General features: G+C 43.4%; 1 protein-coding gene across 2 annotated transcripts in view; it reads left to right on the top strand.

The window, feature by feature from the left end:
• The window catches only part of si:dkey-91m11.5 (PH_BCR_vertebrate and RhoGAP_Bcr domain-containing protein), a 632,155-nt gene that overhangs the window by 281,189 nt on the left and 338,264 nt on the right, over positions 1-12,702 (top strand). For both annotated transcript variants that reach the window (XM_068055461.1, XM_068055460.1), the window contains exon 4: positions 3,114-3,299. In XM_068055461.1, coding sequence (XP_067911562.1) covers positions 3,114-3,299 — 186 coding nt within the window. The remainder of the gene's footprint in view (positions 1-3,113; positions 3,300-12,702) is intronic.

The following is a 12,702-nucleotide window of genomic DNA, read 5'->3' as shown; positions in this document are numbered from 1 at the left end:
TCAACAGGACTGGAACCAATATCCTTGTGACAAGGTTGACTAGTGTGGTTGGGAGGATTTAAACTAAATTGACAGGGAGATGGGCACCAGCATATAGAAGTAGAAAAGAGGAATAAGGTGCATAAAGGATAAAAGTGTTGGATACTACTAGAAAAAGAAATAGTACTAGAATTAGATAGGAGCAGATTAAGAAGGATGATGAGGAATTTTTTCTTTATTCGTTCATGGGATGTGGGCGTCACTGGCTAGGCCAGCATTTATTGTCCATCCCTAATTGCCCTTGAGAAGGTGGTGGTGTGCCGCTTTCTTGAACTGCTGCAGTCCATGAGGGGTAGGTACACCTACAGGAGGGAGGGAGTTCCAGGATTTTGTCCCAGTGACAGTGAAGGAACGGTGATATAGTTCCAAGTCAGGATGGTGTGTGGCTTGGAGGGGAACTTGCAGGTGGTGGTGTTCCCCTGCATCTGCTGCCCTTGTCCTTCTAGGTGGTAGGGGTCGCGGATTTACAATGAATGTATGCAAACACATTAAGTGCGGTGAATAAGATTGTTGAGCTATAAGCACAAATAGCCGTGTGGGAGTATGATGTAGTGGCGATACCGGAAACGTGGCTTAAAAATGGTGAGAATTGGGCGCTTAATATTCAAGGATACTGTTACGGCCTCATGGGGAATGATGTGGGTGGTCCCCACTGTTCAACTCCCAACTGACTGCAGCAAGTGTTTTTGTTACTCGGGTTATAACCCCTTTGTGTTTTATTTGTCAAATAAACAGACAGCGGCAGGTTTTCTTGCAGGTTTAAAACAGGAGTTTACTATTAATTGAGCAAATATTCACTCATGAAATGGACGTAACTGCACCCACGCATGCATTTACTCACACAGAACCCATTCAATTCAAAAGTGTTTCTTGATGGGTTCTGGATGGGTGTAATTGACACCTATGCTTTCATTGTATCCTTTGTTCTTACCAGAAAGTAAGACAGTTTGAATATCCAGGTTTGACCTTTGGTGGCCATTTTGAAGCACATTGTCCACTTTTTAAAAGAAAGGTCCATTTTTTAGAACTCTTCAGTTTGCATTCTTGTATTTTCAATCGCTGCACTTCACGTGAGCCTGGCAATACAAAATGTACAGAAAAGATGCGGAATGAAAAAGGGAGGTGGCGTGGCATTATTGATAAAGGAATATATTGTAGTGTTGGAAAGAGAGGATGTTCTTGAGGGCGAAAGGACAGAATCTATTTGGTTGGATTTGAGAAGCCAAAAGGGTATGATGACCCTACTGAGGGTATTCTATAGGCCTCCAAATAGTGAGATAGAGGAGCAAATCTGCAGGGACATTACAGACATGTGCAAGAACTATAGAGTGGTGATATTGGGGGACTTTAATTACCCAAATATCAGTTGGGATAATACTGTAAAGGGTAAGGAGGGGGAGGAATTTCTGAAATGTGTTCAGGAAAACTACCTTGACCAGTATGTTCTCAGCCCAACTAGGCAGGAGATATTGCTAAATCTGATACTGGGAAATGAGCTAGGCCAAGTGGATCAAATTTGCAGAGCTGTTGGGAAAAGGCAGGAGAGTGGGATTAGTTTAGTTGCCCTTGCCAAGAGCCAGCAGGGACACGGCAGGCTGAATGGCCTCCTTCTGTGCTGTAACAATTCTATGATTCTGAGTGTCTAGCGAATTAGACTGTTATCTAAAACGGAAGAACGTGCAAGGTTACGGGGAGAAGGCCAGGGAGTGACACGAGGTAAACTGCTGTTTCGGAGAGCCGGTGCCGACGCGACGGGCCAAAAGGCCTCCTGCGCTGTAACAATTCTATGATTCTGTGAACACGTGGGTAAGAGTGAACATTGTATCATAAGGTTTAGATTAGTAATGGAGAGGAGCAAGGAACAGTCCAAAGTAGAACTTCTAAGTTGGAAGAGGAATAACTTCAATCGGGTGAGAAGGGATCTAGCCATGGTGAAATGGAACCAAAGACTGACAAGCAAAATTGTAATGGAACAATGGGTGATCTTTAAGGAGGAGATGTTTCAGGTACAGGCCAGGTACATTCCAACAAGGGCGAAAGGTGGGTGAACTAAAGCCAGGGCTTCTTGGATGACGAGGGAGATAGAGAATATGTCGAAACAAAAAAGAGGGTTTAATATACATGCTTGAAGAATTCACCTGACAAGAATCAGTCCCAGTACAATAATTTGAAAGGGGACTGAAGAGGAAAATGAGACTGGCAAAGAGGTAATATAAGACTAGAATGGCAGTTGACATAAAAGAGAGCCCAAAATCTTCTACTGGCATGTAAATTGTAAGTGGGTTGCCTATCAGAGACAAAGTGGGTGATATCTGCTTAGAGGCGCAGGGCAAGGTTAGAATACTTAATGAGTACTTTGTATAGGTGTGTACTAAGGTAAAGGATGCTGATGGTAGAAATGGAAATGGTAGAGGTAATGGATGGGGTGAAAATTCATAGGCAGGATATACTGGAAAGGCTGGAAAAACTCCGAGCTGATAAGTACCCTTGGTCTGAATGGCTTACATCCCAGGATGCTGAATGAAGTTGGGGTAGTGATGGTGGAATGGCTTGCCATAATCTTCCAGTCTTCCCTGGATATGGGGAAGGTGTCAAAGGATTGGAGAGTGGCAAATGTGACCCCCTTGTTCAAGAAGGGGAATGGGCACCAGCATGTAGAAGTAGAAAAGAGGAATAAAGTGCATAAAGGAGTAAAAGTATTGGATACTACTAGAAAAGGCAGCAATACCAGAATTAGATAGGAGCAGACGAAGAACGCTTCCCTAAATCTCATCGGTTTGACCAAGCCTTTGGTTTGAAGTTTGAAATGCCTTGGTGTTTTTATTTCTGTTAAAGGCAATATATGTGCTGGTTGTAAGATATAATATTTTGTCAAATTAGAGCGTAAAAAAAAATCACAGTATTACAGAATTGTATCGGAATTAATTGAAATTACTGTTATATCCCAATTACTGCTGAAAATTTATATTTTATAATGGTACTACCACACTTGTGGAATTGAGTTTATTGGTATCTATTATCTAGGAATTGCATTTGTACATGGTCCTTCATTTTATTATATCTTTATCTTGCAGCCTATGAAACCTCTTAAAGCAGCTGCCACCACATCTCAGCCCGTCCTCACTAACCAGCAAATAGAAACCATCTTCTTCAAAGTGCCTGAACTTTATGAGATACACAAAGAATTCTATGATGGCCTTTTCCCCAGAGTTCAGCAGTGGAGTCACCATCAGTGTGTTGGAGACCTCTTTCAAAAACTGGTAACCTTATATAATGAGCTTTGTTAGCCTCAAATATGAAACTAAATCCAATCATTCTAAAGATCCAAATAGGTTGTATCAACTGGATTTCTCTGAGCAGCTAATTAACTGCTCAAAAAAATTTCCATCAGATTTGTGAGGCTTGACCGGCTACATCTAAACATATACTGAGCATTCCTAATGGCTCTGCATTCTTCAGATGAACAATGATAGCATCAAGTAAGGTACTGTTGAGCATTTTCCATTGACTATGTTGGGTTAAATGGTCCATAATTTCATGTCTTATTCATGGTTGATGACTCAATTCTTTTTTAATATTGGGTAATTGCTTCCCTGTAATCCCCAGGTCTTCTCTTGTTGACACTCTCATATACTTAAGTGTTTATTGAACTAAATAAACCACATTGTTACCATCTCCTATGGTTAATTATAATATGCAGGAGAGATCAAACCATCACTACCTATTAACAATGCTTGAAGTGTTAACTCTGTATTTCAGTTGTAAGTGAAGAAGTTGAGGCGAGTTTAGAAATTTCTAAAGAATGAGTGCTGCTATGTTTATTACATGTGTTTATCATATGCATAATCTGCTTATTAGTTTGTTGCATTTCAGTATGCATGTTAATGGGTTAGAGTGGCAGAAAACATTCCTGGAAGGTTAAACTTGAAATTTACCCTGAGTTGTGATCTTTGCGACTACATGTCCAGTCAAGTACAGACATGTTTATCACTCACTATGTCTCCAATAGCATTTTTTATTTCATTTGTTCTCGGGATTTGGACTTCACTGGCAAGGCCAGCATTTATTGTCTATCCCTAATTGCCCTTGAGAAGGTGATGATGAGCTGACATCTTGAATTACTGCAGTCTGTGTGATATAGATACTCCCACAGTGCTGCAAGGTGGGGCATTTGTAATTCGTCTGCAGCATTTTGACCCAGTGACAATGAATAATCAGGATGGTGTGTGACTTGGAGGGGAACTTGTTGATGGTGGTGTTCCCATGCATCTGCTGCTCTTGTCCTTTTGAGGTAATCGAGGGTGATGGTTTGGGAGGTGCTTTCGAAGAAGCCTTGGCAAGTTGCTGCAGTGCTTCTTGTAGATAGTTGTTACGGCCAAGGCGGGAGTAATGCACTGTTAATTCAGTCTCACTACTCCGCAGATCACAGCATTATTAGTAAAGTTTCCCACCTACCGGAAACTAGCCAAATTAAACACTTTATTTATCCCCCAGAATAAAGCATGCCAAACCAGAGTTCTTTAAACAACAACAAAATTAACTATTTATTAATAAACCAAAAATCGTAAACAATAATCAGATAAATCTATATATATGAAAAGATTTTATAACTCATTATTCGTAACCCTCATGCACACACATATACACCAATAGTTAAAATCTCGATTTTAAAAGGATGTTTTAAATTAGAGCTGTTTCTTAGGAATAATAAAATAACTGGGTTGTAGCTTCTGGTAGGATATTTCCAGATCAGTGAGGTGTCCCAGAGTCAAATAGTTGGATGCCACTCAAAGTCTCTCCAGGTGAAATTAATGAACAGTCTGTGATGGGAAGGCGTTCAAGTCAATTCGTCTGCAGCAGGCGTCACGCAGCTCTTACAGCAAAAGGTGTAGCAACAGGTTTGCTTAAATTTTAAAGTAGCAGTCTAATAGCAGAAATGTTCTTGAGATTTCAGGATCTCCCAAGAACACAAAAGGCAACAGGAATCACTCTTGAGGCAGAGATTTTCCAGAGACTGGAGACAATAGGAATTTTTCTACCTTTAACAATGCAGGGCTTCCTCTCAGCAAAGGAGCCTTTCTCCACAAATAGCAGCAACACCTCTTTCTCTGGGTCTTTTCCTCTCTCCAGACAGAATACAGCCCCAACTCAAATGTAAGATTCCTTTTTTTCAACAAGAGAGACAAGCCTTCCTTTCAGGGAGCGGTCTTTATCTGGTCTGCAAACACAGGTCTCCAGCAGCAACTGGCTTTTCAACCCAAAAGTGAAATTAAACTTTCAACAACCAGGTCACAAAACAGTCATAAATCTTTCTGGTTGCTTGGATACAGGTTTTACAGCCTGCAGTTCAAACACCAAGTGTCAGCATTCAGTGCTCACAGAAAACCCCTCCTCCCAGTTTTAAAGGCACACAGACCTCTCAGTTTAAAAAAAAACTCTTGTGACATTGTACACTTTGCAGCAATGATACGCTGGTGGTGGAGGGAGTGAATGCTTGAGCTGGTGAATGGGGTGCCATTCGGATGGGCTGCTTTATCCTGGATGGTGTCTGTTCAATGGTGATTGCCAGGATGGTGCTGGTGGGGGATTCAGAAATGGCAATGCTGTTGAATACCAAGGGGAGATGGTTAGACACTCTTGTTGGAGAAGATCGTTGCCTGGCACTTATGAGGCGAAATGTTAATTGGCACTTATCAGGTCCTGCTTGCATGTGGGCCCAGTCTGCTTAATTGTCTGAGGAGTTGTGAATGGAACTGAACATTGTGCAATCATCAGTAAACATGCCCACTTCTGACCTTATGAGGAGGAAGGTCATTGATGAAGCAGCTGAAGGTGGCTGGACCTATGACACTTGTGAACTCCTGCAGTGATGTCATTTAGGTTGTCCCCTGGAGACAATCTGGAGAGGCCTCTTCTCTAGTCCTATCTGTGTCGTTAGTACCCATGTGGACCACGACGATTGGATCCATTTCCCCCCCCCCCCCCACCATTAAAAGTCCCTCTGCGGGGAACTACTGAGGAAAAGATAAAACGAGGCCCAGACTTGGGGCCTTCACTCACTTGGTGACAGTGAAGAGAGGCGGCGGCAGAGCGGCGGGCCCATGATCACCTGGAGACAGTGGGGAGAGGCGGCGGCAGAGCGGCAAACCCAGGCTGACCTGGAGATAGTTGGGAGAGGTGGCAGCCGATCGATGGACTCTGACTTACCTAGCAACTGTGGGGAGAGGGGCGGCGGCAGAGCAGCGGATCCAGGCAGAAGTGGAGGAGCCTCAGCTCTTGCAATTGTCCAACAGGTTTGTGGTTCTTTCAACTTGTATGGATGAGAGCGAGGGCTGCAGGATGGGTGAGCAAACTGACCATGGCACCGTGGTACAGGATGTCATTCAAGCGGGGGGTGTAAATAGGAATGTAGTAGTAGTAGACGATAGTATAGTCAGGGGGATAGACACCGTTCTCTGCAGCCAAGCGCGAGAGTCCAGAAGGCTGTGTTGCCTGCCCGGTGCCAGGCATCAGAACATCTACTCTGAGCTGGAGAGGGACTTTTAATGGGGGGAGGATCCAGTCGTCGTGGTCCACGTGGGTACTAACGTCACAGGTAGGACTAGAAAAGAGGTTCTGCATAGGGAGTATGAGCAGCTGAGGGCTAAATTAAAAACAGAACCTCAAAGGAAGTAATCTCTGGATTATTACCTGAGCCATGAGCAAATTGGCATAGGGTAAATAAGATTAGAGTTAAATGTGTGGCTCAAAGATTTGTGTGTGGAAAATGGGTTTTGATTTATGGGGCACTGGCACTAGTACTAGGGAAAGTGGGATCTATACTGTTGGGACAGTCTTCACCTGAACTGTGCTAGGACCAGTGTTCTGGCGAGTTGTATCACTAGGGCAGTAGAGACGGCTTTAAACTAAATAGTGGGGGGCAAGGGAAAAGTGAGGGAAGATGTGACAATTTAGAGAGAGTGGCTCCTCCTCAGTGACAGTGGCAGAAATAAAGAGCTCGAGGCCCAGGCCGAGTCTGTATGCAGGCTGGGCGTGGGATCCTAGCTCATGGCCAGGAAGGTCGCACTGGGAATGGAGTTCGGGCAGGAAGAGGCAGCAGACATGCAGCTCAGCCCGGGCGATGCCATCTTAGTTTAGGCAGGCATCAAGATCGGCGCAGGCTTGGAGGACCGAATGGCCTGTTCCTGTGCTGTACTGCTCTTTGTTCTTTGAACCAGAACATCAGATACTGAAGTGAGTCCGTCATCTTGGTAAAGGAGGATATGCACAGTGAGATGTCTCCGCCATGTCAGTAAAGGAGCTGCAGGCATCGTCAGTCACAGAAAGTTTTGGCAGGCCAGAAGAAGCCAATGGCGGATTTTCAGCGGAAATTTCTCATCCTTGGCGGACCACTTGGAAACCTTTGGTGGTCCGGATTCTGGCACGTGGGCATATGTTAAAGAACTCTGGCCTATAGCATGCTGCTCCACTGTTTAGCATGCATATAGCCTGGCATTGTGGTTTCACCACTTTGGCACCTTGTATTTAGATATGTTTGGTACTGCTCTTGGCATGCTTTTCCACACTCCTTATTGAACCAGGGTTGATGACTTGATTGATAGAGGGAGGGATGTGCTGGGCTATAAGATTACAGGTTGTGGTAGAATGCAAATCTGCCACTGCTGATGGCTGGTAGTGCCTCATAGATGCCCAGGTTTGAGCTCCTAGGTCTGTTCTGTATCTCTCCCATTTAGCACAGTGCTAGTGCATAAGGCTGTGCAGAACATAAAGCAACTTCATTTGCAGAACATGGAAGCGAAATGCTTTTATTTGCAGTATCAATCGACATTGTTCTCACTTCGTATATTTTGGCAAAATTCTTAATATGCATTAGGCAAACAGGGCTTAATTAATGGAAGCAACACCATTGGCCTTCAGACGCTGCATTATGGTTTGGGTCCACAAGTGTGCAAAAGTAGTTTGCCAGCACACCCATGCTGGAAAGTATGAACTCCAAGCTCTGCTCAAACCCATCTGCTAAATTGATGCTGAACTCCTTCATGCTCCCTGATATTGACCACAGGCTTTATGGTAAGCTTTCTATTGCACTAAGCATTTTGTTGTGCATACCTGTCAGTGTTCCTCTGTAGGCTGCCTCATGTCTTCATCTGAGTCTTGGTCATTAAGTCTTAGCAATTACATTGCTCAGTGCAGTCTATAGGCCACCAACTAGTGAAAAGGATGTAGAGGAAATTACAGAGGTGCTAGAATTATAGAGTAGTTCACCTCTGTAATTTCCTCTACATCCTTTCCACTAGTTGGTGGCCTATAGACTGCACTGAGCAATGTAATTGCTAAGACTTAATGACCAAGACTCAGATGAAGACATGAGGCAGCCTACAGAGGAACACTGACAGGTATGCACAACAAAATGCTTAGTGCAATAGAAAGCTTTACCATAAAGCCTGTGGTCAATGTCAGGGAGCATGAAGGAGTTCAGCATCAATTTAGCAGATGGGTTTGTGCAGAGCTTGGAGTTTATACTTTCCAGCATGGAAGTGCTGGCAAACTACTTCTGCACACTTTTGGACCCAAACCATAATGCAGCGTCTGAAGGCCAATGGTGTTGCTCGTGTAGACTGGGATAGTAGTAGTGTAAAGGGCAGAGAGGGGCAAGAGTTCCTAGTGTGTTCAGGAAAATTTGCTACAGCAGTATGTTTCCAGTCCAACAAGAGGGGAGGCACTGCTGGACCTGGTTTTTGGGAATGAGGCGGGTCAAGTGGATCACAAAACATAGGAGAACATTTAGGGGACAGTAATCATTGTATCATAAGGTTTAGGTTGGCTATGGAAAAGGACAAGTAGCAATCTAGAGTAAGAATAACTAATTGGGAGAAAGCCAACTTCAGTGGGCCGAATAAATTGGAATAGAAGGTTGGCAGGAAAAACAGTAACTGAACGATGGGCTGCTTTCGATGTGAGGTTATCCACTTTGGTGGCAGGAATAGATGTGCAGAGTATTTCTTAAATGGTAAGAGATTGGAAAGTGTAGATGTACAAAGGGGACTGGGTGTCCTTGTCAATAAGCCACTGAAAGCTAACATGCAGGTGCAGCAAGCAATTAAGAAGGCTAATCGTATGTTAACCTTTATCGCAAGAGGATTTGAGTGCAGGAGTAGTGAAGTCTTGCTTCAATTGTATAGACCCTTGGCAGGTGGGTGGTTGCTGAGTTTTAAGTTTTTTTTCTCTCAAACGAGGGCAGCAGTTTAAACTGCTACTGGGGAGATATAAACATTGCATTAAATTTATAGCTTAACTAGTTAAACCAATTGATAGAACGACAGATAATTGTTGAGTGATATTTCTAAACTTAATTTATTTATTTAGAGATACAGCATTGAACCAGGCCCTTCAGCCCACCGAGTCTGTGCCGACCAACAACCACCCACTAATCCTATATTAACCCCATATTCCCTACCACATCCCCACCATTCTCCTACTACCTACCTTCACGAGGGACAATTTACAATGGCCAATATACCTATCAACCTGCAAGTCTTTGGCTGTGGGAGGAAACCGGAGCACCCGGCGGAAACCCACGCGGTCATAGGGGGATCTTGCAAACTCCGCACAGGCAGTACCCAGAACTGAACCCGGGTCGCTGGAGCTGTGAGGCTGCGGTGCTAACCACTGCGCCACTGTTCATTAAAACACAGTAAAGGTGGAAGGGCATGTGGGAGCTGGTGGATGCCCGGATGATCCGCTGCAACCAGTCTGCAGTAAATGTCCACAACTTGAGGAACTTCGGCTCAGTGTTGATGACGTGGAGTCAGAGCTTCTGACAATACGATGCATCAGGGAGGGGGAAAGTTATCTGGACACTTTGTTCCAGGAGGCAGTCACACTCCTTAGGCTAAGTACTTTTGATTTCGTCCATGGTCAGGGACAAGAGAATGTGACTGCAAGAGAGGCATCCAGATGGTAGCACTGACTAAGAAAGAGGTTCTTCTGTGGGATTATGAACGGTTAGGTGCTAAATTAAGCACAAAGGTAACAATCTCTGGATTAATACCTGAGCCATGAGAAAATTGGCAATGGGCAGATAAGATCAGAGAGCTGAATGTGTGACTCAAAGATTGTTGTGGGAGAAGTGGGTTATGATCCATGGGACACAGGCAATAGCACTGAGAAAATAAGGAGCAGTACTGTTGAGACGGCCTTCACCTGAACCACGCTGGGACCAGTGACTGGTGAATTGTATAACTGGGGCGATAGAGAGGGCTTTAAACTAAAGAGTGGGGTTGGTGGGGGGGTAGTGTTCACGTGAGGGGAGATTTGGCAAGTTAAAAAGAAAGAACATGGAAATAGTACAGGGTAATGATATGGGTAATGAGAACCAGAGTGTAACAGGAAGGGACAGAGCATGCAAACATAAGAATGCACCGGGAAATAGGTCAGAATAGGCAAAAATAGACCGAATGAAAGACCTTCTATCTGAAAGCAGGCAGTATTCTTAACAAGATAAATGAATTGCTAGCACAAATAGAAATAAATGAGTATTATATGATAGCCATTACAGAAACATGGTTGCAAGGTGACCAAGGCTGGGACCTGAATATTCAAGGGTATTTGACACTTTGGAAGGACAGGAGGAAAGGAAAAGGAGGTGGAGTAGCTCTGTTATTAGATGGTACAATAGTGAGAAATGATCTTGGTTTCGAAGATCAAGATGTTGAATCAGTTTGGGTGGAGATAAGAAACAGCAAAGAAAAGAAGTCACTGGTGGGAGTAGATTATCGGTCCTCTAAACAGTAGCCACAAAGTAGACCAAAGTGTACATCAAGAAATAATTGGGGCTTGCAAGAAAGGTGCAGCAATAATCATGGATGATTTTAATCTTCACATTGATTCGACAAATCAAGTTGGTAAAAGTAGTCTGCAAGATGAGTTCATAGAGTGTACTCTGAACAGTTTCTCAGAACAATACATTCTAGAAGCTACCAGGGACCATGCTGTTTGGACCTAGTAATATGTAATGATACAGGATTAATTAAAGACCTCATAGTAAAGGCTCCTCGAAGCAGGAGTTATCGTAACATGATAGAATTTCATGTTCAGTTGGAGGGTGAGAAATGTGGGTCCATAACTGGTGTCTTAAACTTAAGTAAAGGCAATTACAGGGTATGAAGACAGAGTTCACTAAAGTGGACTGGGAAAATAGATTAAAAGTTAAGACCGTAGAGAAGCAGTGGCAGACATTTAAGGAGATATTCCATAACTCTCAACAAAGATATATTCCATTGAGGAAGAAAGACTCGACCAGAAGGATGTACCATCTGTGGCTAACTAAGGAAGTTAAGGGTGGTATCAAACTGAAAGAGAAAGTGTACAATGCTGCAAAGGTTAGTGGTAAGCCAGAAGAATAGGAAAATTTTAGAACAGCAAAGGATACAAGCATACAAATGAATTAGGAGCAGGAGTAGGCTATTCAGCCCCTCGAGCTTGCTCTGCCATTGGATAAGATCATGGCTGATCTGATTTTGGCCTCAACTCTACTTTCCTGTCAGGCGTTATAACGTTTGATATACACAATGATGACTAAATATAATAGAGGGAGAGATTGGAGTATATGCGAAAACTAGCAAGAAATATAAAAACAGACAGTAAAAGCTTCTACGAATATATAAAAAGGAAAAGAGTAGCTGAAGGGAGCATTAGTCCCTTAGAGGGTGATACTGGGGAATTAATGGCAAATGAGGAAATGGCAGAGGCTTTTAATAAGTATTTTGTATCCGTCTTCACAGAAGAAGACACAAAAAAATCCCAAGAATAGTAGAAAATCAAGAGGCAAAAGGGAGGGAGGAACTTAAAATAATCATGATCACTAGAGAAAAAGTAATGGCAATACTAATGAGATTAAAGGCTGGTTGGTCCCTTGGACCTGATGACCTGCATCCAAGGGTCTTACAAGAAGTGTCTGCAGAAACAGTGCATGCATAGGCTGTAATCTTCCAAACTTCCCTAGCTTCTGGAAAGGTCTCAGTGCATTAGAAAACTGCAAATGTAACACCTCTGTTCAAGAAAGGAGAGACAGACAGAATGCAGGAAAACCGAGGCCCGTTAACATGACATCTGTCGTTGGGAAAATGCGAGAATCCATTATTAATGAGGTAGTATCTGGATATCTAGAAAATTGCGATGCAATCAGGCAGATTTAACATGGTTTTATGAAAGGGAAATAGTGTTTGAAAAATGTATTAGAGTTCTTTGAGGATGTAATAAGCAGGGTGGATAAAGGGGAGCTAATAGACGGAGTCAAAGAGTCATTTATGGCACAGAAGGAGGCCATTGAGACCATGCTGGCTCTCCATGGAGTTCTGCTGTCAGTCCCACTTCCCAATTCGATCCACATAGCCCTGCAAGTCTATTGCTCTCAGGTGACCATCCAACTTCCTCTTGAAGTGATTGATTTTTTAAAATTCATTCATGGGATGTGGGCATCGCTGGCCAGGCCAGCATTTATTGCCCATCCCTAATTGCCCTTGAGAAGGTGGTAGTGAGCTGCCTTCTTGAACTGCTGCAGTCCATTTGGGGTAGGTACACCCACTGTGTTGTTCGGAAGGGAGTTCCAGGATTTTGACCTAACGACAGTGAAGGAACAGCGGTATAGTTCCAAATCAGGAT

Source organism: Heterodontus francisci, chromosome 23 (assembly GCF_036365525.1).
Source record: "Heterodontus francisci isolate sHetFra1 chromosome 23, sHetFra1.hap1, whole genome shotgun sequence".
Taxonomy (NCBI): domain Eukaryota; kingdom Metazoa; phylum Chordata; class Chondrichthyes; order Heterodontiformes; family Heterodontidae; genus Heterodontus; species Heterodontus francisci.
The sequence above is the reverse complement of the archived record's forward strand: the minus strand, read 5'-3'. Positions and strand labels throughout refer to the sequence as shown.